The sequence below is a fragment of the Siniperca chuatsi genome, linkage group LG20 (genome assembly GCF_020085105.1).
Source record: "Siniperca chuatsi isolate FFG_IHB_CAS linkage group LG20, ASM2008510v1, whole genome shotgun sequence".
NCBI lineage: Eukaryota > Metazoa > Chordata > Actinopteri > Centrarchiformes > Sinipercidae > Siniperca > Siniperca chuatsi.
This window is the reverse complement of record NC_058061.1, coordinates 21,205,205-21,229,759: the sequence shown is the minus strand read 5'-3', so window position 1 is coordinate 21,229,759 and position 24,555 is coordinate 21,205,205. Positions and strand designations below refer to the sequence as shown.

At 40.1% G+C, this 24,555-nt stretch overlaps 2 protein-coding genes across 17 annotated transcripts in view; one reads left to right on the top strand and one right to left on the bottom strand.

Moving 5' to 3' along the window:
• myocd (myocardin) overlaps nt 1-9,095 on the top strand; it is a 126,453-nt gene extending 117,358 nt beyond the window's left edge. For 9 of the 13 annotated variants that reach the window (XM_044177528.1, XM_044177527.1, XM_044177533.1 and 6 more), the window contains 4 exons: nt 966-1,106; nt 1,543-1,671; nt 2,256-2,313; nt 2,497-9,095. In XM_044177528.1, coding sequence (XP_044033463.1) covers nt 966-1,106; nt 1,543-1,671; nt 2,256-2,313; nt 2,497-3,113 — 945 coding nt within the window. In that variant the 3' untranslated portion in view covers nt 3,114-9,095. The remainder of the gene's footprint in view (nt 1-965; nt 1,107-1,542; nt 1,672-2,255; nt 2,314-2,496) is intronic. The other 4 variants (XM_044177532.1, XM_044177538.1, XM_044177530.1 and 1 more) reach the window with 3 other exon arrangements.
• On the bottom strand, nt 5,776-24,206 carry map2k4b (mitogen-activated protein kinase kinase 4b). Of its 4 annotated transcripts, XM_044177541.1 has the most exons (13): nt 23,938-24,206; nt 21,927-21,962; nt 20,091-20,123; nt 18,755-18,857; nt 17,227-17,401; nt 15,805-15,924; nt 15,407-15,526; nt 15,260-15,311; nt 14,852-14,979; nt 13,097-13,174; nt 12,807-12,955; nt 10,954-10,999; nt 5,776-9,863 (listed from the first exon to the last, which is right to left on the bottom strand). In XM_044177541.1, exons 1-13 carry the CDS (start codon nt 24,041-24,043, stop codon nt 9,750-9,752), a joined length of 1,260 nt encoding a protein of 419 aa, XP_044033476.1. In that variant the 5' UTR covers nt 24,044-24,206; the 3' UTR covers nt 5,776-9,749. The 4 variants fall into 4 exon arrangements, with proteins under 4 accessions (XP_044033476.1, XP_044033478.1, XP_044033477.1 ...); XM_044177543.1 differs by lacking the exon at nt 21,927-21,962; XM_044177542.1 differs by lacking the exon at nt 20,091-20,123 and having other exon boundaries at nt 23,938-24,203.
• Nucleotides 24,207-24,555: the final 349 nt, after the last annotated feature.

Sequence of the window (24,555 nt, the reverse complement as noted above, 5' to 3'; positions counted from 1 at the left end):
AAAAGAAAGTGGGTAAACTGTGACTATTTGTTATTCTGTTCTCTTAACAAGAGGAAGAGTCTACAGCCATGCTAGTGGTCTGAGGTAGTGTTGTCTGACACCAAATAGCCAAGTCAAAGCCTCAAACCAGCCCATGTCATATATATGTATATATAATGCAAACATGCGGCTTGTTTGCAGATATTCCTCCATATGCCAATGATTATTTACGTTCCATACATATCAGTAATGAGCTTTGCCCTGTGGGGCTGGGAAGGAGCCTCAGAGCCTCCCTGTTATGCTCCGGTCTTCTGTTTCATTATTATAATTAGGTGAACCCAAAACCACGGTTACAATAATAAAATATTATCTCCACCAGGTCTTTTGGATTAAATGTAAAGGGGAAAATTCATCGTTTTGTTGGGGAAAAACTTCCCAGATGGTTCTAAAAGTGGTCCAAATGATCCCAAGATCTGGCAAAAATGCTAACGTAAGCATGCTAACACGCTCACAATGACAATGTTAGTATGCTGATATTTAGCAGGTAATGTTAATCATGTTTGCCATCTTTGTTTAGCATGTTAGCATGCTAACATTTGCTAATCAGGCCTAAACACACACAGTATAGCTGAGGGGAAGTATTGGAGAAATGAACATTTTGACCAGATGATGGTGCTTGAGGGAAACTCAGTGGATCATCAAAGTCATTACCATTCATCCAGTGGAAAATATGAACGCTTGTACCAAATTTCATGGCATCCAACTAATATTAATATTTCAGTCTGCACCAAAGTGGTGGACTGACCTACCAACCGACATTGCTAGCATGGCTAAAAACACCCTAATTTGACTCTACTACATCTCTGAAAATAATTGGAACCACAGTATTTCTGAATGTTGCCTTCATGTATATGATCTCTTTTGTATTTTTTTTTAACTTCTTTTTTACATATGTTTTCTTCCATTTGACGTTTGGCCAACTACAGATGCAGCATAAGAATGGTGGCCACGCGGTGAACTGTTCTTATCCTTCTGACCAAAGAGGCCTTCCGGGAGTCTTTCCCAACTCAACTGATTGTGGCCAAAGCGGCTCAGCCAAAGCTGAGAACCAGAATATGCAATCAAAGGTAAACATCGTGTCAACATTAAGAGCATCTGCAATGTTGTCGGTCTCATGTACTTCATCTGAATCACCTCACGTTCACGTAACCGTTTTTCTCTTTTCTATTAATTTGTGTTCTGTCTCTGACTCTATATAATTGTCTTTTGTTATGAGGTTCATTGTCACTCTTGCCATATCGCCGCTCTTTAAAGCAGAGTTCATCTGTTTTCATCACATATTCCTTCACATGTTGGTGACTTTTCCTGTACAAGAACACAACGCCAACCCTGTTCTTAAAGTGTTTAATGTGATGGGATTATTCAATCACAAGGGCCTGATTTATAGTTCTTTTTGCTTTAAAAAAAAAAAAAAAAAAAAAAATCTGCAATACACTCACATTTGGTAAGCTCCCCTATTCTAATTGGTGGGCTAATGTCACTTTTCACCTATTTCTCATATAGATGTCAGTATTGCCCTCTCCTCGGCATGTTGGCCAAAAGTGCCAGGTCTCTCCCCCTGCCTTCAGTAGCTCAGATTCAGATGCATCTGACTTAAGACAGCCCCCATGCTATGAGGATGCAGTCAAGCAGGTAAACTCAAATTCATGCTGAAATTCAGTAGATAATGGCTGGCCAGAGATTTTATTTTACCTATCGGCGTTGCTCTAATTCCACTTTTCCTCCTGTCTCCTCTATTTTGTCTCTTTTAAGTCCATCACCTGTATTGCACCTCTTTTATTCATCCATTCGCTTTGTTCACTACACTAACGTTCCACCGTTTACCATGTCTAAAGCAGATTGGTGTTTTAGCTGTACAAAAACATTTTGAAGGCAGATGTAACTCTTACTAGTTGAGCTAACCGAGCAGATGAATAAATAAATGTTTTTCAGTTGGAGAGGTAGGTACTAGAGGCCAACCAATAAATTGGCCTTACATTTTTTGGCTTCAAGCTAGAAAAGCTAGTTAAAGAGTTTCATCTCAACCAATAGACTGGTCTGTCTCCAAGAACAGTTTGTATTACAAAAACTCTATTCTGCAAGTCTTTGTAGACTGCTTGAAAGCTTGCATATTTTTCATGTAAAATCATTTAATATAATTGGATTGAATTTTAAATTGTTAAACCGTTGTTCAATTGATAAAAACAATCTTTTTTTTTTTTTTATTACTGTTACAGCAACTGACCAGAAGTCAGCAGATGGATGAACTTTTGGATGTGCTCATAGAGAGCGGAGGTAAGGTGAAATTCCATAAATAATATTAGCATAGCTGGCACTGCACATGCGTATGCAAGATGGTTTCAGATCTACATGTAAATCACCAAGTGCACTGGTTTGAACTCACAGTCCTGCCCCACACAGTGGCATCAGATCCCAGTACCTGCTGTGACCCTCCCTCCTCTCCTCTTTCTCTTCAAGAGATGCCAGCTAACGCCAGAGAAGAGAGGGAGAGGTCCTCTGTAACCAAAGTTGTGCCTCACATTACTGTGTCCCCAGGGTGTCCCGGCCTCCTCATCCCGAGGTTCCACAGACACTACGAACACCCGTCCCCCAGCCAGCTCCCTTACGACCACTCGGCCAATCACATCACTGAGAGCCACCTGGAGACTCTGCTGGGAAGTCCAATTGGCCGGGGAGGGGAGGTGGCCCTTCTTAAAATGGCTACCGAGGACGGGGGGCAGGAAGATGAAGGGAACAGAGATGGCGAAGGGTACGGCAGCCCCCACAACCACCACCGCCACCCTCACCATCCCCAGCAGGACAAACTAATGACCAACAGAGATCTGATGGACACCCCTCTGTCGCCCATCAGCGCCAAGGTGTCCGCCGTCCCCGAGGTGCAAGGGATGGTCAGCATGACTTTCAGCGAGACGCCGTGGGAGACGATGGAGTGGCTGGACCTGACGCCACCCAGCTCGGCCACGGCCTTCAGTGTTGCTCCACCCAGTGGGCCCAGCATCTTCAACACAGAGTTCCTGGATGTCACAGACATTAACTTGAACTCTGCCATGGACCTTCACCTGGAGCACTGGTGAAAGCAACACCGCCGCCAAAGTGCTGGCTAGCAACACGCTAGCCACCAGCTGTCAAACGCAAGACACCAGCTTGCAAGTACCTGTGCGGACCACTCATATCAGCTACGATCATACCAAAGAACTATTGAATTCTACCTTAACTGCTTCAGTCCAAGTGCCAGAATTTGCCTCTTGCTATAATACATACAGTGGGATGTGACATTAAGTAGACCATTAGCCTTTATCAAAAGATTGACGGCTAAGTCAGAAGTTTAACTACATAATTATATTTTGACTTATTTTCTCCACTTCGCTGAAATGAGGTTCTCATGTTGTTGTTATACCCAGAATCCAAAGACTAGGTGCTTTTTGACATGATCTTTGTCCTTTTCGGACAACGATGCGCACAACTGCCAAATAAGTATGACAGTGGACACATGAAGGATTTACTAGATAATGGAAATACATGATTACAGTGCTTTATACCAACACTTTATGCAATATCAGTGTTACGCCACCTAGACTTGAAGACACATTTTGACAATCATTGTATATTTTCGGAGTCTATGTTTTGTATTACTGGAAAAAAAACCCGAAAGGAATTACAAGGTGAATTGGATTGCTTCGAACGGCCATTTTGTAAATACCTTAACTATCTGTACTGACAGAGACAAGTTGACGTCTGCATATTTTGTCAGTGGTGTGGGAGAAGACACAAACCACAAATCAAGTGTATTATGTAATCAGTTAATCAATTGATGTAAATATGACCCAAATATCTCACTGTGCACCTCTAGTTAAATACACATTTGTCACAGTTTGCTTGAGCTTAGAATATGTGTGTAGGAACGGTTGTCATTCCTTTGAAGGACCTTTTTTTTACAAGTTTCTTTACGCTATTTGGCATATTTATCCGCAGAATGACATTATGGAGAGAAATGAATGTCTTTGAAAAACCTTTGGTCTTATTGGTTTTAATCGGCAGACAAACTGTGCCTTATTTACAACAGCTTTTTATTACAAATTATTTATACCACTTTCCCCATTACAATGTATTATTAATTTGATATTTCCTGAAAGCTGTTGTCAGATATTAATATAGAAAGCTCCAACATAAGTCAGTTTTTCTTTAGTTGCAAAATCAGACAAATGTTAATGAAAAGTACAACTTCATCTCTTATTTTTTCTTATTAAGTAGTTTTTTGTCCATACAAATTTCACCCTTTCTATTCAGGCCAATCAGTTATTTATTTTGTGTTTTTATATTTATACTTTATCCTGTATTTATACTGACATTCCTTTCTAATAGATAGGGGCTCTTTGATTTACCAGAAAACTCCAGTGCTGCCATTTGACCACGGACATTTCTTTGTAAATCAATTCTCTTACAAATGTGATGCAAAGTGAAGGAACCACTTTGAAAAGCCATGCTTTCTTAAATCACTTTTCTATAAAGAATCATATGAAGTGGAAATGTCCATTATTAGCACTTGTGAATAGGAAAATGTAATATATTCAGATCTTTACTGTGAATACTGCATATTAACACAGCATAAACTTGTACCAGAGCCAGCCTATACACACACAGTAGTTAAACTAATGAGAGGATTTCAGACTCAAAACACCTTTAAGGCTTTAGTTTTGGTCAGTAATTGTCTGTTTCCCACACATGTAAAAACTTAAAGGAGTCAAATTAAAAGATTGATACCGCTCTCATATCTATACGCTAAATATAAGGCTTCAGCCAGCAGACCGTTAGCTTAACTTGCATAAAGACTAGAAACTGCCTGCCAGCACCTCTAACTTACTTAATTCTCTTTGTCTCCTGTGGAACATAAGGCCACAATGGGCGTCCTGTGTTTGAGCCTCTCCCTTTGCTAGCTGTCTGTCACCCACACCTCTAATGCTCACTAATTAATATAATTAATATCTTGTTTGTTTAATCCAGCACGTAACCCCCCCCCCCCGTTAAATCCCAACTTGTTTTTACACTTTGGTTTTTGCATGATTTAAACAAATGAAATATATTGTGTTAATTAGTGAGCTTCATTGGTGCTGGTAGGGGGATTTCATTACGCACGGACCAAGTCATGCTAGTTGTTTGCTTGTGCTAAGCTAAGCTAACCGTGTCCTGGCTCCAGCTTTCTATTTACCGGACAGATACGAGAGTGGTATCGATCTTCTCATCTGACTCTCAGCAAGAAAGCAAAGAAGTCTACTTCCCAAAATGTCAAACTATTAAGCTTAAGTGCATTGGCCAATACATTTCTTGCATTTACAGTTATGTCCTCTGTAAACATGGGTCTCACGGTGTTCTGTTTAGACCAAATATTGCTTTTTTTCCTGTTACTTATGAAGTGTTGCACTTGTTAAATGGGTTGTATGGTTACATGTAGACTATTAATGCCCATCTTGAATATATGACAAAGCTGATATTCTTTACTTTCTGTGTTCTGTTGTAAGAATATCTACTGGCCTTTTTTTATCTGGTGGGGTTCATTTTGCAATAATTTCCCCTAATCAAAAACATCACATCTGACAGAAGCTTCCATGTTGCTTGGCCACTGACTTGCTTTACTATTGTAAAAACCAAAAAAACTAAACAAAAAAAACCAAAAAAACAGTATTTGCCTGCATCCCTGTATATTACAGAAAGAAGAGCAATAAACTTATCACAGCAAAATCATTGCTACAGTTACTTTTTTATTCATGTCCAATTCACAAGAAGCACACAATACAGGTTTTTAATCTTTTCCATGGGAACTTTATTTGTAACCCTCGATAAAGATACAATATAATATTCATCGCCCTTAATATTATTTTATAATCTAATATGAACATTCTAGTAAATTGCAATTTATACAACATGTACCCTGGAGATTCATATTCCCCAGTGGTAAGTTAGCTTCCTGGAAATGTATCCCATCAGATCTGAAGACTGTTTGCAGTGAAACAGCTCCGTCTGTCGGTCAAATGAGACTGTGGGCTTTCTCAGGGGTTTGCACCATTTTGCATTACAGATAGAAATGGAAGAACAGAGCTGACAGAATTCTCCATTTGAACTATAGAGAGACTCATGTCTGGTCTACACTGCATCTCCACCAACTTGGTTGTAATGTTTTATCCCCTTCCAAATAAGCCACAAGTATTCAAACAAGTCTGTTTTTAATGAGTGACCCAAAACTCCCCGACACATCCCGATGATGGTGGCCATTTTCCAACCTGGCTGACATCTGTAGAGGACTATGTCATATAATTTTAAATAAAATGTGAAGGGAAACACCAGCGATTTTTACATATGTCAATTTACTAGTCATCAGGAGTACTATTCAGCCCCTGAAAACAGTGGTATAATGTCTTCGGTGGCTCTGGAGGAGCTTTGTCAAGTCTGAGAAAATAACCTGATGACGTCATCAGGGTCATTCCTTTTGGTTTTGGAGCTTTCCCCAAATGAAGGACTAAAAGTCAGGATATCTCGGCTTCTGCTACATCAATTTTGACCATTCTTTTTTTAATGTGTCTCTTCCAAGACTCCCAACTTTATGAAAGTACAATACTAAAATCGCTGGAGTGGCCCTTTAAGTACGGCAATTCCTTTAATGTAATGAAACTAAATGTAATAAAGTGTACAGTGGGAAAAAACCCCAATAAAAACTTGAACTGTGACAATGTCGATCAGTGTCGAAAACAGTCTAAAAATGTATTTTCACATTAAGCTAAAAGAGTAACAAAAATAGTAATACTCCAATAGATAAAATATCACCCAACTGATCTTGTATCATGTAACAAAGTCAACTGTTGACTTAAGTTACTTTATACTCTTGGCTTATTACCGTATAGGCTATGTTACATTAAATTACTTTACATTATTAGTATTTGCTAGGTTAAAGGATAAGGCTGGCAATATTCAATGTTATATTATTGGGATTTGTTGACAAAAAAGAAAATATACACAATGCCATCCTTATCCTTTAAAGTAATTTTTGATTAAATTACAAATCTCTACAGCGTCCTAGTCTTGAAGGACCACCATCCATACAGACAGTTTGGTTAAATAGCTAACTCCAAGTTGTGTGATGTTTGTCCACCAACTACCGCCTGGTACACATGGCTTTCTGAGAGGAAATGACGGCGGGTGGATCTCAATAGTCTCAAAGTTGCAAAGTGGCTCCCCTTCACCTGCCCTGGTATGGTAAACTGTAGTATATCAGTGCCGGTGGAGGAAGACTGGTGAGGGAACGCGTTTCAGACTATGGAGACGCATCCCGTGTAATACATGGTTTGGCGTGGGAAACATTCTATCATCAGTGCAAGCCAGAGAGACATGCCGAGTCACGGAGGAACATGCTGAGTCCATGGTGACCTTAAGGGTCAAATAGCAGTAACTATGGGAGGAGTGATCTTCCTCCTCTCCTGACAGTTGTGTGGTTGGTACAGATGTGGACATTATGTCATTTAGCAGCATTTATGGGTGTCATTTTTCTCAACAGGAAACCCTTGCCAGGACTTTTAAAAAAAAAATGTAGTTACTACTGTTTGCCTTTGTATGGCAGCATGGTGGATCTGTGATCAGTGTGGATGAGGAGTTTAACTGTACAGTGCTATGACAGGAGGCTGAGGAACTTTACGGCTCATTCTCAAACTGAAACATACAGACACTTTCATTCTGCAACCGGCACCCAAATCTCCTCACTCTTTGATTTGATCATCTCTGTGTTTAGGAATGAGCCTAAACTGTCAACCAGAACCTGTCAGGAACAGCAGATTAGATGTACTATATACATACATTTACATCAGTGGACATAATCTCCCAAAGTAACTTTACATCAGGCAATGTAGCGTTGGATTAGCCCCAGTTTGTGCCTCCCTCACAGTCACAGAGCTAAGCATCCATTTTTCTGACCGCTGATGATCTCTGAAAAACCCAGAAGGTTGCTTAACAACACTTCTAGAATATTCACAGACTCTTCTGTCCATCTGGATCAAAATTATTCTGTCCGTAATATAAAAAAGATTTTTAACCTGCTTCCCAAGTTGCGACTTCATTTCCTAATCCAAACAAAGATGCTAATGATAGCTGGAAATTCCATATCTCCTTGCTTACTTTTTGCAATGTAAACCAAAATTAAAATGTTTTAGCATTAGGTATATTTGTATATATGAATGTAATTTGCCATTATTTTTTTATTTTCATACATAACATGTTTATATTCTTTTGCCGTACAAAATGAGCAAGTTGATATGTCATTTCTGTAAGGTTGGGGTCCTATCCTGATTAGCTAAACTCCAATGCTAGCGAATCTTTTATCGAAACCATCTTCGTCTTTTTTATTAGCAAAGAGTAATATAGAAAACATTTAGGTAGCAAGTTTCTCCTTTTTAGCCGCGCTTATCGTCACTTTCACTGGTTAAGATGACAAACATCACCAACAACAGATTAAATCAGCTGTAGCTACTTGATGCTAATTCTGTAACGGCTAAAATGAAACTTTTGGCTCATATCTGGTTAATGTTCTTTCTGCAAATGCCTGTACTAAAGCCAAATATCTTGCTTTCTCAGCCAACAAATGACATGAAATGCTAGTTTAGTTATTTATAACTTTAGTTACTTGCAAATGTTGAAAGCAAAACTTTATTAGATCATTCGAACCGCATTCCAGTTCAATAAAATACTATCAAACCCTCCGTTTCCAGATACCGTGTTATTTTGGGATTAGGAAACAGTCTACCGGTAAACGGGTTACCTTTTTTTGTTTTTTACTGTGCAGTGGACAAAATGTTGTTTGATACAGATGGACAGAAGAGGCTTCAAAACTATATAAATAAACTAATTAAATTAATTTATATTTTTATTTTATATAGATTATATTTTAGAAAACCAGATGCTTAGCTCTGTGACTGTGACTCTGATGTAATGTTAATATATGAAAGGTACAAACTGGGGCTAACACTGGATGTGAGAAACGTGTCAAGACAAACTCTCACAGATTGCATATGGAAAAAGAAAAAAAAGAAAAAAAAACAGAAGTAAAGCCACGCTACCGAATCAATGAGCCTTCCAGCGAGAAAGACTTTTGCATACTCATTCATTTACCATGAGTGAAGGTGCCCACAACAAACTGCATGAAAAGAGTGTGTGTGTGTGTGTGTGTTTAGACAGTAAGTCTATACATGTCAACAATTCAGAAGTGAACACACACATGCATACATACATACAGTCCATAATGTACAATCCAATAGGTGGCTATTTTTGTTCATACGTCATGAGTGTCACTGTTTATTTGGTAGATTCTGTATTTGTGTACAAGTTCAAGTGTGTGTGTGTGTGTGTGTGTGTTCCTTTTTCCTCACATAAGAAGATGCATTGCATTTTACAAGACAATGTTATATCTTCAAGTTTTTCTGGCTGAAGATGGCTGATAATAGTTTAGATTTCACTGACTGTAAAATGAGGTGATGGGAGGTGGAAGGGTTTGCTCAACAACACTCATCTCATTGCACCGGGCAATTTGGACTTAGTTCCTTTGTTCTTTGGAACGTGTGAATAAACAGGTGATCCTACGTAACTCTGAGGGCTAAGATGTCAAGCGTCGCATCACGAAGCCGAGTGTCCCACTCACTGCATATTGGGTGACCCCCCCCCCCAGTCTAACTCCATCAGTCCACATACATTGGGGAGACGGGAGAGGCAGGGATCTGATCCAGGATGCGACATACGTAACTTGCGACGTCCACGAAGCGCTCTTCATACATCAGAATGAAGGGATGTTTCTGGAGGAAAGATAAAGTGAGCGTCAGATTGATGTGTGTGATACTGAGGAGCTGTTGGGTTTTATGAAATGATAACTGATGGCAAAATTCCTTCAGGCAGTCATAGTTGTTGTTCCTGAGACAGCTAATTTGAAGCTAATTTGCCAGGAGAATAAGATAAATACATGTATTTACATCTCCATGCATTTATATGTATCACCATATAAAGCTAATACGTGTTAGCCAACATTCATTCATTCAACATGCATTCATTTGGAGTCCTATTTCTGGCCACTTGACAAATGTAAGTCTAATAGATTTTAGCTTTGTTTTGGTCACTACCAACTCCTGATTTAGTTTGCTAGCAAATTGAGCTTGCTAGATGCTTCGCTATGTTCACCAGCTAATCGCTAAGTTTATGTGTACAATGGATTTTTCATAGCTTCTCCAAGCAAAACAACGTCCTACTACTGCTGGAAAGAGGTCGAAAGGTTGCTGAGTTTGCGGGCAGCAAAACAAAAACAATGAGCAAAAAGAGGCTAAAGGGCTCCATAGAGCTCAGGGGAACTGTAGAGTTGGGTGATGCTTCTCAGTGGGTTCGTCACTATGGGCGACACCATTCATATTACACATTCATTCATTCATTTGATCCATTGTTGGCATAAAAATATTTAGTTAGTGCAACTTTCATGTGTTTAGGAATTTATTTCTTAGCCAAATGTAATTCAGCTATTGACACGCTGAAGAATACACAGTCTGTCATGAAAGTAAACTATCCTCGAATTATAGTATGTCGCCTGTCAAATCGTTACAGTGTGTCAATGAGTCAGAGGCTTTGTTCCTCAGGGATTTTAGAATAGCTAAAGGGTTTAGGCACCTTGCTAAGGACCAAACTTTTAACTAGTAACTTAATGTATGGTATAAAATGTATAATATACTCTGTAAAGTAGACAGTTAATTTGTCCAGGTTACTTTAAAATCAATTCACTTTTTGTCTTCAAAACCATGGACAGCACCATTAAGACTCTAAAAATGTCATGCTTGTGCACTTGATCTGAAGTACTGATTTGAGGGACACGTGTGCAAACTGAAGAACAGTCCAAGAACTTACCAGGAGCTCCTTGTACTTTGGCCTTTTTGATTCATCCTTTGTAAGGCTGGACAGAAAAGGAACAAAAAAATCAAACTCCATCAGCATAGGATTACAAGTATTCAGTAGCAGACTGTGCTCCATTCAGATTGCCATGATTAGAAGCAATTAGAACCAATGACAGAACAACTACGACCGACTGAACACTTCAATTTTTGTCGGGTCTCAAGAATTAAGCTAATTATTAAAATTAAGCTTAACATTTTCTATTATTTTCTATTCATTTAGTCTAAATGCTTGTTGAAATGGTAAAAGGTGAGCAATGCAGAAATACTACTGAGTGAACAGGCAGCTTATGTATACTATGTTGTGTGTATCTTGCTTATAGCTCATTTAAGTGTTTCAATTCCAATGAAAACAAACTGGTCCACATGCAAAATGAAAGTCTTTATTTTAAAAAAAAAAAAAAAAGAATGTCCTAAACAGTCCTTATTAGGGGTGTAACAGTACACAAAATTCACGGTTTGGTATGTATCTCAGTTTTGGGGTCATGGTTTTGTACGTTTTCGGTAAAGCAGGGATAACAAAAAATTTTAGCAAATAACATTTGTCATTTATTTCTAAAAATGTAAACAATTTTGTCAATAAGAAACAATAAATAGCACAAATGTCAGTAATGCTCCATCATAACACTGTGACCTGTTGATAACAACTGCAGCTTGCGCTCGTTTATACAGGACAGACACAACGGACTGGACACATGCACACATGAAGGCACATTGTAGCGGGGCTCAAGCTGTTTGACCATATGCTTAAATCCTCTATTCTCTACGACCATAGACTGTATAAAACATGGACGTAGCGTCCGTGACGTCACCCATAGGTTTCTCGAGAGCCGTCGTGAAGCTCAAAGTGGGCGGCGCCGGTGGCTCCGGCCGTCGCCAGCTTGGCTGTGCCCGACTCCAGCTAATCCAAAATGGGCAAAGAGGTGGAGCTGAGGTGGGCCGAATGAAGCCTGGTTGCTGAACCACCTAGCGGCTAGACACCTGAGAGGGCACCCAGCTGTCACTCAAAGCGGCCACATCCTTAATTATCCTTAACTTTAAGCCTTATTATACTTTAAACAGGGTTTAAATTCACCCCCCTCACAGTTGTCATGAAGGGGGAAATTAGCTATAGAGACCAAAACTTTCAGGGAAAAACTCGCGCGCTAGAATGTCTGTTGTGTGCGTGCGAGTAGTCGACATAAATGGGCTATTTTGACAGTTATTGTTTGGGTCACAGGATGTACCAAACCGAGGAAGTCGCACACTGAACCGCACATCCAATACATGTACCGTTACACCCCTCGTCCTTATGTCACCAAACAAACCAATAAATGAATCAAAGAACACAACTGTGCTTTAACTACACGCTCACTTTTAGTCGGGAGATAGTTTCAGAAAAGGTTCTCCCATTTCTAAATCTTTTCAAATCTGAAAAAAAAAGAAGGTCCGCTTAGTATGTTTTTTTGGAGCTTCAAACCATTTTTCAGGGTCTATATCGGCAAATGGCATTTGCTCAGTTGTCATGGAGATGGCTCTGTTCTATACGCAGGTCACGTGAAGACAACTGTGCAGCTCCATCCACTAATGAAGACCATGAGATGTGGTTGAAAGCTCTAGAAAAAGCTAGTAGGTGGATCTTGAGTTAAGTAAGTTTTTTTTTTTTTTTTTTTTTTTTTTTTTTTTTTTAAAATCAGACTTCTATTTCCAAGAAAGAACTTTCAGTTGTTTTAAAATGTTTTCAGTAATAGCAGATGTTCAACTAAGTGGTGTATTTCACAGAAGCCTATAATACTGATTGTATGCATGAATTAATGTAATGGCGCTTACCATAGGTTAACAAAGTTGATGAACTTGGGGGAGAACTGCCTCTCCTCTGAGTTGCTGAGCTGGGGAGGCTCACCTTTCACCACTTGTGTCAGCTGATCAAAAACACTATTCCACTTGGGGTAAGGAAACCTTCCTGTGGCCAGCTCGTACTGAAAGCAAACACAAACCAGTGACTTTGATGGACCGGCAGACTGGATTTTTCCTATTGCAACAGCTCTGTCCATTCAAACTTGCTCAGACATAACAAAGGTAAGGTTTCATGATAAAGCTGACCGCAATATTTTTCTTACCAGGGTGATTCCCAAGCTCCACACATCAGACCGGACATCATAGCCTTGTCTGGAAGCACTGGGGTCTATCCTTTCAGGCTGAAACACACACAAGAAAAGACTCTGTAATACTGATATACTTCACTGAACCCGCAGGACAGTTTTTTGTTTTCCCCTTCCATGGGGAGGTCAAAGGTCAAGGTCAAAAACCGAGCAGAGCCTTAAATCTGATCCAACTTGTTGATATGGGAACATGCGAGTCAGGAGCTTGTCAGTTTTGAACGGCCACTCTTGCGCGCCAATTGAGCCGGATACTGTGCGGTTCATCATCATGGGAACATTTACTCTTTAAAACCCATCAAGTATCAGACGGGGGACAAATTAGAGGGAAAACCTGAATGAAAGAGTGGAGAAACATATCAAATGCAGATGCTTCCGTGCACCAGGGCTCACGCGATAATAGAATCTTTCATCTTCAAATCTATTTAGTGATGTCTGTGACTGTCTCTGATGCTATGTGTCCTTTTCTTTCTGTCTGCTGTACTCAGGTCTCTCTCGAAAAAGAGATCTTGATCTCAATGAGATTACCTGATTAAACAAAGGTGGTATATATACAGTAAATGAGGGAATATCTTGTGGAGGAACGGTGTTCATCCCTCCAACAGAGTTCCAGACTTGGCACAGAGCACTGAAGCTGGTCTGGAGGCTCGTGGTGGCCTGACTCCATAATGAGACACTTCATGTTGGTTTTTCCTTTAATTTGTCACCCATCTGTATCAGACAATGAAAATAACCTAGACATGAAATTGATTGTTGGAATCGATATATACGCTATAACACAAACAAATCTTGTTTCTTGGTACTTTCAAAGTTCCCACCATGGCGCTACAGTTACCCAGTTAGCACCCACTGCTATGGCCCTCACAGTCATTAACATGCTGGACAGTGCTCTCCACCACCAGCGTGGTGGAGAATGAATGCTGTTCATCCCTCCAGTATAGTCTCACACTTGCAGAATCTATGACAAAGCACACTGAAGCTGAAACACATTACTATTAGTGTTCATTGTGTCAGGTTATTATTATTATTATTTTTTTTTTTTTTTTACATTTTGTCTTCATCTTACTACCAAGATCAAAAGTACATGTGAGTTTTAGTCATATTTAGCAAACTACCAAAAAATATGGATATTTAGTCTCCTGTCCATATCCTGTATGGATATTTAGTCTCAACATTTCTGTGTAGTTTTAGTTTAGTCAAAAAATGTTAGTCCCCTTTATTCATAAATGAAAATATATAAATTTTGTATTAATGTTATTATTCAGTCACAGATTTTGTTTCTAAAGTCTGTTTAATCTCTGCAATGTGTTGTTTTTGTCATGAAAAAATGGATGTTATTATTGTCAAATTTTGTTTTTGTTAACAAAATTAAAACTAATCAACAGAGACAAATTAGGTTGTTTTTTCTTTTAATGTGTCACCCACCTGTATATCTGTCTAACTGGCCTTTTTTAAAAGTTCCTTAGAATACACATGACGTCCGGACAGAGATAAATCAATTTGCTGTCTTTTCCTGTTTGGAGTACCCTAAATGTCTTTTTATTCCCTGCTAGCTCTGAAGTGACCAAACGGAAACCATTTAGCTTTCACTAAGTCACATGTATGCAGATTAAACTGTATTTGGTGTTGTTATTTGAGTTAGAGATTCCTGATATCTGAATGTCTGCCTAGATATCTGATAGATTCAGCTGTGAATCATTACTTTTGATTGCTTACCGCCATGTAAGGCCTGCAGCCTGCATCTCTGGTCTTGGCTATGGAGTCCACCAGCTGACCGCTGATGCCGAAATCACACAGCTTGATATTACCCCTTCGGTCCATTAGAATGTTGGAAGGTTTGATGTCTAAAATGATAGAAAAGACAATTTCATACAGAGTAACATTAATAGAACTGATCCAAGTTTTTGAATGCAAGTACCAATATAAATGTTTTGATATTGCCAATAGCCAATATTTTTTACTGACATTAAATACCTTTAAAAAGGTAGCATAAAAGAAAGTCACCATATTTTTTGTGCACTAAGTAACATTGCAATCTTTAAATTCAATAAGATGGCTTGTACTCAATATTCCATAAATATTGGATCTGAATTTTATTTTATTTTACAAAACAATATGTCTCACCTCTGTGAATTATTTTCAAGTTTTCTTTTAAGTGGTTCAGTGCTTTAACGGTCTGTTGAAGACAAAATAAAACACATCACTTCTGCTTCAATGATACGCACGGTATGAAATCAAAATGCGTAAAGAAAAAGTGACTCATCTACTCACCGCTAATGTTATTTTGCCTAATATTTCCTCTGGAATGACGTCATCTAATGCACAATATACATATTTGTAGAATTTGTCTAATGAGGTAGACATAAGTTCCATACAAATCCAACAGTCCCCCTGAAACAAAGAGTCAAAGGTTAGTTTCAAGTCTGGGTTCATTTCTACAAAACATCTACTGTGTGCTGGAAGTGGTTGGGACTGGCCCAAACAAAGTCGGGGTCTATCAGATGTGATGTAGGCACATGTGACAGTTTATGATGGTTCACTGATTATCAATGAAATATTAGATTCCACAGAATTGCTGCTACACAGTAAATATTAAAAGGCAGAGCATGGCCGTAGACAAAATATGAGCACGACGTGGTGCGTTTGAGGTCAGTGAGTTTTGGTCAGACCTCTCTGAAGAGAGCGCCGTAGAACTGAACAATGTAGGGACAGTCACTACTCCTCATCACCACGTCAAGATCCATCAGCAGCTGCTTCTGCTCCTTCTCATCCACAGTGGAGCGAATCCTCTGAGAGACACACAACACAGAAACACTTTTACAATTCTGACTCATTCTGACTTTCCAGACCATCTACACCACCAAGTCTTCTCACTTTGTAAAGGTATGGAAAGCTTATTTGTAAAAGAGGAATGCAAATGAATTTGATTTTTTTTGTGTGTGTGTGTGTGTGTGTGTGTTGCTATGGTCAGTTTGAATGAATAAACTTCATTGCATGTCACTGTGCGAGACAGGTTTAATAAAATCTTGCTCACTATCTGTGTCAAATGGTAAAATATCAATTTTGAGACGTGTCAGATGGCGCGATGAATACCTGACGAAATGTAGCCCCCCAACCCAATCACAGCCATTGATGATTCAAGTCTAGCTGGTCAATAATAACTTTTTAAGACTCTGATAATTTGCATATTGAGATCTGATCACAATGCAGGCAGAATGGAGATGAGAATGCTTATTGATACCAGGTGTAAATGTAAAGGCTTGTGGAAGTATCCAGATACAGATTCACATGTTAAAACCAGGTGGAAATGGGGCCTTTGTTAGATAAAACGCTGTTTCCCCACGGAGGAAACTTCCTGGTGTTTGACCTGCAATGCAGCAGAGTTCTCGCCCCACTTTTCCACCTGATTGTGACCGATGGGGCTGTAAGTTCCTGCTGCTCTTATTACTTTCTGCAAAGCAAACGTGCGAATCACCTGATGAGCTAAATCAGACATGCTGACACAGCACACATCTCATTATTAATGTTGTTACTAGTTGGCAGTTTAAACAACTGCCTCACTGCTTTGGCTGTTTTTCCATGAGGATTTAAAAAGCATAATGTTGTATTTCAGAAAAATTTCCTTTGACGTTAGCAGAGGCACTCACACAGAGGCGTGGCGCCTCCACTGTAAAATCGCTGTGGGAAACCCTGTGTCATTTCATGCCAAATTCCAGCCGGTCGGTTTGTAGACGTGGGTAGGACTGTAGCAGCTCCAGCATTTTTTAGGATTACGGCCTTTTGTTCTGGTATAGTGTCGTTTTCTTGGATTTACTGAGATTCACTGGATTCTACAGGCATTTCTACAAACCACAGGTTGTACAGGTTTTTCCAAAGCTGCCCCCCTTTAGCTGCCTTGCAGCTGCTTCCCGTGAACAAAAGATCTGCAGAAATTCTATAATTTGGGTGAAGCAACAACAACTCTGCTTAGATGCATGGCCTTAAAGGCAAAGGTAACACCTTTTGTATTTTGAACTGATTCATTGTTGTTCTGCATGAGTTAAACTCAGGCGAGGCGTGTCTATCAGTGTAAGAGTCCATCAGCACGTCACCTTGACAGCCATGATCTGGCCCGTGGGTTTGTGGACCATCTTGTTGACGGAGCCATACGCCCCTCGACCAATCTCCCCGAGGTCTCTCAGATCCTCCGCTGTGAAGTCACAATGCTGCTCCGGAGAGATCTTCAGCTTCCCCGACGACTCGATGCTGTGCGTCCGCAGACGCTCTCTGGAGGAGCACGGAGGACGGGATCGGATGGGATGAGACAGGATTGGACGAGGTAACATAGGAGACAGGGTGGGAGGAAGAGGCCACAGGAAGGGTGGGGGAGGCGGAGAAAGAGAAAGGACAGTGTGGAGCCATGAGAGGAACATGCATTATAGATTAATGTGGATATGATAAATATTTTATCAGTAAACCCCAAGTTTATGTCAATCTGAAACATTGAAAGGTTCCATGAGGTGGCTTCGTAATCTGAGCTTTCTTATGTGATTCGACTCTTTGATGGGAGTGAAATTTGGGAGGGAGCTGATTTGAAAAAGGCAGCAAATTGCTCAATGACAGAAGTTGTTGGGGAGCACTTCCCGCCTCCATCCCCCACTATTACAAAGTAAGTAAGGATGAAAAGAAAGGGAAATATTTTGAACCCACCATCAGGCCACACATGTTTGAGTCTTTGGCAGTGGATATTGCTGCCAATGATGTTGACGAATAGCGATGCAGTTAAACTTAATCCTAAAATACACACCAAATTTGCTAGTCGCTGGTTAGCTTAGTAGGCCTGCAGGATAAAGGCTGGACGCCGTATCATTTTCACATTTCAAATCACATTTTATTAGATGGATTATTTTTGATATTCCGTTTGAGAGGAGCACCAAGAGCGTTAGCGACAGGCTAGCAGCTCTGTTTCAACACCCCCCGAAAGTCTTGTCTTTGGTGACCTCCAGTGATTTCACTTTTCACCTTGCTGCAGTGATGTACAGGTCCAGGACTTCCAGGGTCCAGTGAAAGCACTGTTGGGCGTGGTTACAGGTTCAACAGAGGACATTTCTGACAACACTCTACACAACTACCAGTGATGCTAGGTGTGGTCGGACGTGAAACTGGCTCAAAACTTTCAGGGCAGCAAAACAGCTTTTCAACCTGGTGTTACGTTACTCTTTAACAACACTACTACTGAGCAGAATAAGTTAAACACCACCGTGTGGACAAATGTTAATGCAGTGCAAACTAAACAGTGAACAGACATGGGAAATCTCATGTAAAATGAGCTACATGGATTTATTACACGTTTGCTTTCATGTTGGACAGATACGTGCATATACTTTTAGCCTGCTGAACAAAGCTATGTTATCTTTAACATAATAGTGAAGCTGTTAAAATGTCAATAATGATTGATACTGAGTTGTGTTAACTTGTGTGCACAAATTCATTTGAGAGCATAAGTTAAGTAATTCAAGAGCGTGGATTATTCATTTGTGAGCACAAGTTATTGGCTCCCAAAGATAGATCAGAACGAGGCATTTTTTTAATTGCCACTTTTTAAGAATGTTTAAGGTCCCATCAGCTGTCTCTACTCACATGTGAGGGTTCTGGAAAGAGGGAGGCGTTGGATTGAGTGGGAGCCTGGAGGCTGGTTTCACTGGAGGGTTGGCGAAATTCAGCTTCAGGGCTTTACGTTTACCTGGCAGGACAAAGAGAGAAACAGATCCAGATTCCCACAAACATGCACACCACACTGTGGGTTCAACCAGCTGGTGCAAACAGAGGATACACACAGTGTGATAAAATGCTTGTCTTACCTCAGCAACTTCTTCGTCTCTACACACTTGAGATAAGCCTTTACATGTGTGCAATAAGCAATATTAAGAAATTTGTGCCACAAAACTTTGAATGACCCAAGTACGAGCAAATGATTGTGCTTCGTACAATTAAATCTGGCTAATAGGTCAGTAGAGAATGGGGAGGAGAGACAAGATTTAAAGATCCAGTCTATTGTGAGCTGTTTTCAGACATAGACTGACCTTTGGGTTATCTCAAGCTCTTCTCAAGATCAGAGGAAGTACAAAATGCATTTTGAACACAAGCAAAGTGCCCAGATGTACAGGGGTTCCCAATACTCCGATACTGCACCAGGTCTTTTAGCTGTATAGGATACATTTTCGTCCAAATTATATATTTATTCAGGTTATTGGGATTGTTGTTGCTGCATTAGAGCCAAAAAAGAGCCTTACTGTAGGATACTGATATTGGGAAACCCTGTCCAAAACATTTCCATTGAAGACTTTTAAAAAATGCGCAATTCAAACCTGAACAGTTCACTTAAGATAGCAAAGTGACCCAACACTTAAATAGCACTTCATTCCAATTTAAGACTGAATTAAGTCGACAGTGTCTGTCACCTGTAAGTGTATATATCAGGATGTATCTCCAGAACATAACTGGCAGTTAGGGTAGCTTCTATGCAAAGTGCTGAGTTCGTCTAAGTGCTGAGTCGCCTTTGCCATGCCCTGTTCAACCAGCTCTTGAGTGCAAACAGATCCCTTAACCTTTAAGCCCTGGTGCAAATGGATCGCTCTTATGGCCATAACTGAATTTGTGACGGTTAATAGCAGTGAACAGTGGACAGACTCCCCAACTACCAGAGCACCGCACAGGCTGTTTCAATAGTATACAGTGGCTTCCTTTCACCTATGATAACCAATTAAATATGAGCATGATAAACACATCAGGAATCTGGAGCTCAATAAGAACGCTGACTAATCACTGGGCAGCAGTATGCCCAGTCGTCAGCCAATGACTGAACAGAAACGTGGCTCAATGAAAGTCAGCGAGGAAAGGAAACCACTTTAGACTACTGAAGTGTACCCACAAAGAGTAGAGGTCGGTGTGCTTTGTGTGCGAGTCTATTGCTTACTTTGGGACACTCCAGACAGGCTTATCTGAAACCCTGAAGTAAAGAAAAAACATTTTACTACATTTTCTTCGGGCTTGTTTCAGTGTGAGTGGGTTATTGTTCAAAAGTGCCATCCCAGCAAGAGCCAATGCTGAAAGTGAAACACAGGTCAGGTTACTCTGAATGTGCTTTAGCTGGTGAAAGAAGCACCATATTTTGGTGGATCTGATTCAGCGCACTGCCATGCAACTGTGCGTGTAACTTGATATGGTTCCATTGAATTGCCAGTGGAATGAGGAATAGTACAATTTTAACAGGTTTAGCCAATACTAGCCCAATAGCAGAATGTATTAAAATGACTATTTGATGCTTTAGCTAAACTTTTCTTTTACCCCCTGCAGTTATCTCTTTAGCGCTATTTCCATTAAAGAACAAAAATGAGTGACGCCGAGACTGAAGTAACAATTCTAAGCGGTCACTGTTATATCACTGTTGGCCATTAGTATGCTGCTGCTGTTCTTCTGGCATATAGCACGTACAGTATGTCAGTCATGTTCCACTGGCAGATACCACTTCCCAACAGCATTTGATGATTCAATACTTGCATATGCCACTGCTGGCTACTGGTATCCTGCTGCTGTGTGCCACATGATAGTGGTATGCCAGGCTGACAGGCGCCACTTTTCACTGGCAGATACCGTGTCCAACTAGTGGCTTATGCCATAACATTACATTGGAAGATACTCCTGATATAAGTGTATAAAACACATGCACATCTTTTTAGTGCAAAAAATAGGTACTATCTGTTTCACAAGGACCCGCAACGCTGTCGAGGCGTGCCTCTGTTCCTGATGAAGAGCCAACCTGGGCTCAGAAAGGGAGCATTCTTCAAACAGAAGATAATCCTGATAGCCAGCTGCCTGTCATTGATGTTATGAATGCTATCCAGCTTAGCAGGGCTAGCCATAGCTATATATTAGCCCTGTACAACGAACATAGTGAGCATAGCCCTTGACAAAGCTTGACCATTAACGCCAGCTGTATGCCAATAGGTATTATGTCAATTGTTTTACAGTAAAAAGTGGTATATGTCAATGGAACAGCAATGTCGTGTGTGGCAACGTTCCACAGCAGGGGAATATGTCAGTACGACTCGTCTTATGCCAGTGGACAGTGGTACATGCAGGTGAAACACGCGTAACATACCATTTTTTATGTGTCGTATGCCAGTCGAACAGCAGTGGCACGCCAGTAGCCAAAGTGGCATTCCACTAAGAATATGCATATACGGCACTAAAACGAGAGAGGCACACCGCCGGTGTGTGCCGCCGAAGAGTGGCACACAGCAGTAACATACCATAATCAGCAGTGGCATATGGGAAGTGGTATTCGCCAGTAGAACGTGACTGACATTCTGTTTATGTAGGCTATAACATAAGCAGCAGGATGCCAGAAGTTAACAGTGGCATTCCACTAAGAACTGGCATGTGTCACTAAAACAGCCACATTTTGATGTCAGTGCTGCTAAGAGAAACGCTCCCAGACGGTGTTGCTTTATGCAGCGTCTCATCAAATGGGGTCTGTCTACTGTGTCTACATAAGATCATTCTAATATGGAAACTTGATTTAAAAACATGCAGATACGTGGATAATAAAAATGCAGCTTTTTTTTTTTTAACCCCAAAATTGACATCAAATTTCGAAACAAACAGAAAATAATGATCAAAAAAAAAAAAAAAAAAGGTGGATAGGGGACATTTCAAGGAATTCCTTTGCCATGATATGGCTTAATCAAACACAATGTAAACAAACAACCCCGAACAGCAGACTAAAACCTAATAAAATAAGTGTGAATACCTGTTTCATTTTGACATCTCCAGCAGGTGTTGGTTTCTGTAAGGTTTAGATAAAACATTTGATACTAGACATCTGCCACAGAGTAAGAACATGCAACTCAGATCTGCTGACCACTACAAACATGACTGCACTGCTCTTTTACTTTTAAGAGGTTACGGGTGCTAAAAGGCCATCAATCAATGGCAATGCCGTTCGTCACCCTGCAGCTACCATCAACACATCCATTATCGGACACGACTCTCTGTCTGACGTTGCTCTACGTGTTTTTCCCAGTAAGATTTAGACAGCACATGACACGAACACACAGCCCACTGCGAGGAAACCGGTTTACCACTAGGTGTGATTGCATACAAACGTTTATGAGTAACGTTAAAAATCCAATATGATATCCCAAATTAGCTAACGCGACATACCACAGACTCTTCCTGAATTGTATCAGCGGGCAGTGCTGTAGCTCATAGCATCTTATCGAAAACAGTGACTGAAATAGTCAAATTTGCAAAAACAGTTCCTAGCTTGCTAAGAGGTTTTGGCCGCGACCAGGCTTGGCTTTCCGTCCGATAATGGATTTAGAGTGTGGACTCAGGCTGGGGTCCATCGCAAAACATTCTAATAGTTAGTTAGAAATGTAACGTTTCAGACCTATATCACGTTAACAAACGACAGACATGTTGTTTCAGTACAGTAAGTTAGTAGTGTTAAAGACTGAGGTGTTTATTTTATGCTATCGCATTATTTAACTGCCTGAAATCTCGACAGAGCTAACAACATACTGTTACTTAACGAGGACCTCCGCGACGTTGTCAGACGACTAAAGCAAATTCAATAACAACTTTTAAAAATTAACGTTTACAGGGTGAATATAATTATTATAGCTATCTTTAACTGTATTATTTGTATAATTTCTTTGCCACAGATAGCGGTGCAGAGAGAAACACTTTAGTGTACCGTTAGGCCTTGGTGGCAACGTTACTAGCCTGGTGCTAATAATATCGGTGAACAGACATTCACTGAATGCATCTTTATAATGTCACACATTTATTTAGGTTTTGTTTCTAATGAGCATCATGTCAGACTCAAGGAATGAAAACACTTCACTGTGCCACTACAGGTCTGTCGGTTCAGCAGCTAAACAAGGGCTACTGCTAGGCTGCTAACCTGGTAGCCATGTAGTTTCAGGGAGCTACTTCAAGCTAGGCAAAGAAAGCGAGAGCGTTAGCGGAAACAGCGCAATTCAGCCTTCAAAATAAATGACAAACAGCTAACTATTCTACAGAGATCACACGGTTGTATTCAAAAATCAGCTTTAAATTGTTTAATACTAAACAATAATTGTGGGTTGGGAATATTTTAATATTTAGATGTATTATGTGTATCATGTCAACACTGAAATATGTAACACTAGTGTCTGAATACTAAATTGTTCTACCCAGTATTTGTCAACAACATTCAATTCAATTTTATGTATATAGCGCCAATTCATAACAGAAGTTATCTCATTGCACTTTTCCTATAGAACAGGTCTAGACCGTACTCTTTATAATATTATACTGCAACATAACATGCCATAGATATATTGAAGAGAAACGATGAGTGACCTTTTATGATCGGCAGTGCTCATCCTCCATCCTGGCTAATAATCTACACAAATAGCCTGCTACATTTTCTAATAACAATTAAGAACGTTAAATTGCCAGCTCAAGTTACAACTCTTGACCATACCAGTCCATTTTACATTTACATTAGCAGAATGTTATAAACTTTTAAATGAGCTTGCTTTGTTCACGTCTATAAACATAGACAACAAAATGTTAATATTAATAGTAGCCTATGTCTTACGGACAACAACGTGGGTTTTATTTTGAAAGTGACGACCAGAAAGTAAGAATTATTCTGTCTGTCTTGACTATGTTTTTTCTGCTTCTGGGAAGCTACAAGCTACCTTTTCCTACTAACTCCAGTGTCTTAAATTGAAATAGAAAAATATGAAGTAAAGGCCACTGTCGCCTACCTTGCATGCTGCTGCTCTGTGTCTGCTGGTGAAAATGGTGCGACGTTGATCCTACAATGCTGTTGCTGGAGCTTGTGGAGTTGCTGTCAGGACTGGGAGTCGCCATTGTTGTCTTGGATTCCGGCAGCAGCGCTCAGGCTGCAATGCAGAGTGAGAAACTTCGCCCTCTCTGCCTCCAGACGGGACACTGCGCCACTTGAAAGCAGCAGCTGCACGACGGCCACGTCTGTGCCGCTGCTGCCTTCACGGCCTGTCGGTAATACAGCGAAATATTTGACATATTTCTATCACTTATGCAAATCAGCACACTCTCTACATATATGTAGCCCCCTATTTATCTCATCATATTTCCACGTCCTATATTGTATATACTTGTATCAACTCAATTTCACTGTCATCTTCTGTTATTTTAACAAAATAGTGAACACAAAAGTAAATGTGCTCTTTTAATCTACATTGTCCCTCCTGTTTGACGTTCTTTGTGTTATTTAAAATCACACAGCTTAGCATATTAGTGTTTAATATTTCATTTACATTTCACAGTTGCATTCTTGTCACTGTTAGATCAGGTCAAACATAATCATTTAGCGTCAGAGTTCTCTCTTGGCCCTTGAAATA

What these genes read in the sequence shown, in the direction of transcription:
- map2k4b (XM_044177541.1), bottom strand. Translation starts at nt 24,043, where the DNA reads ATGGCGACTCCCAGTCCTGACAGCAACTCCACAAGCTCCAGCAACAGC. An exon ending in GAGATGTCAAAATGAAACAG is followed by an intron (nt 20,124 to 21,926) that starts GTATTCACACTT and finishes TCTTTACTTCAG; the next exon opens with GGTTTCAGATAAGCCTGTCT. An exon ending in CAAAGTACAAGGAGCTCCTG is followed by an intron (nt 9,864 to 10,953) that starts GTAAGTTCTTGG and finishes TCTTTCCTCCAG; the next exon opens with AAACATCCCTTCATTCTGAT.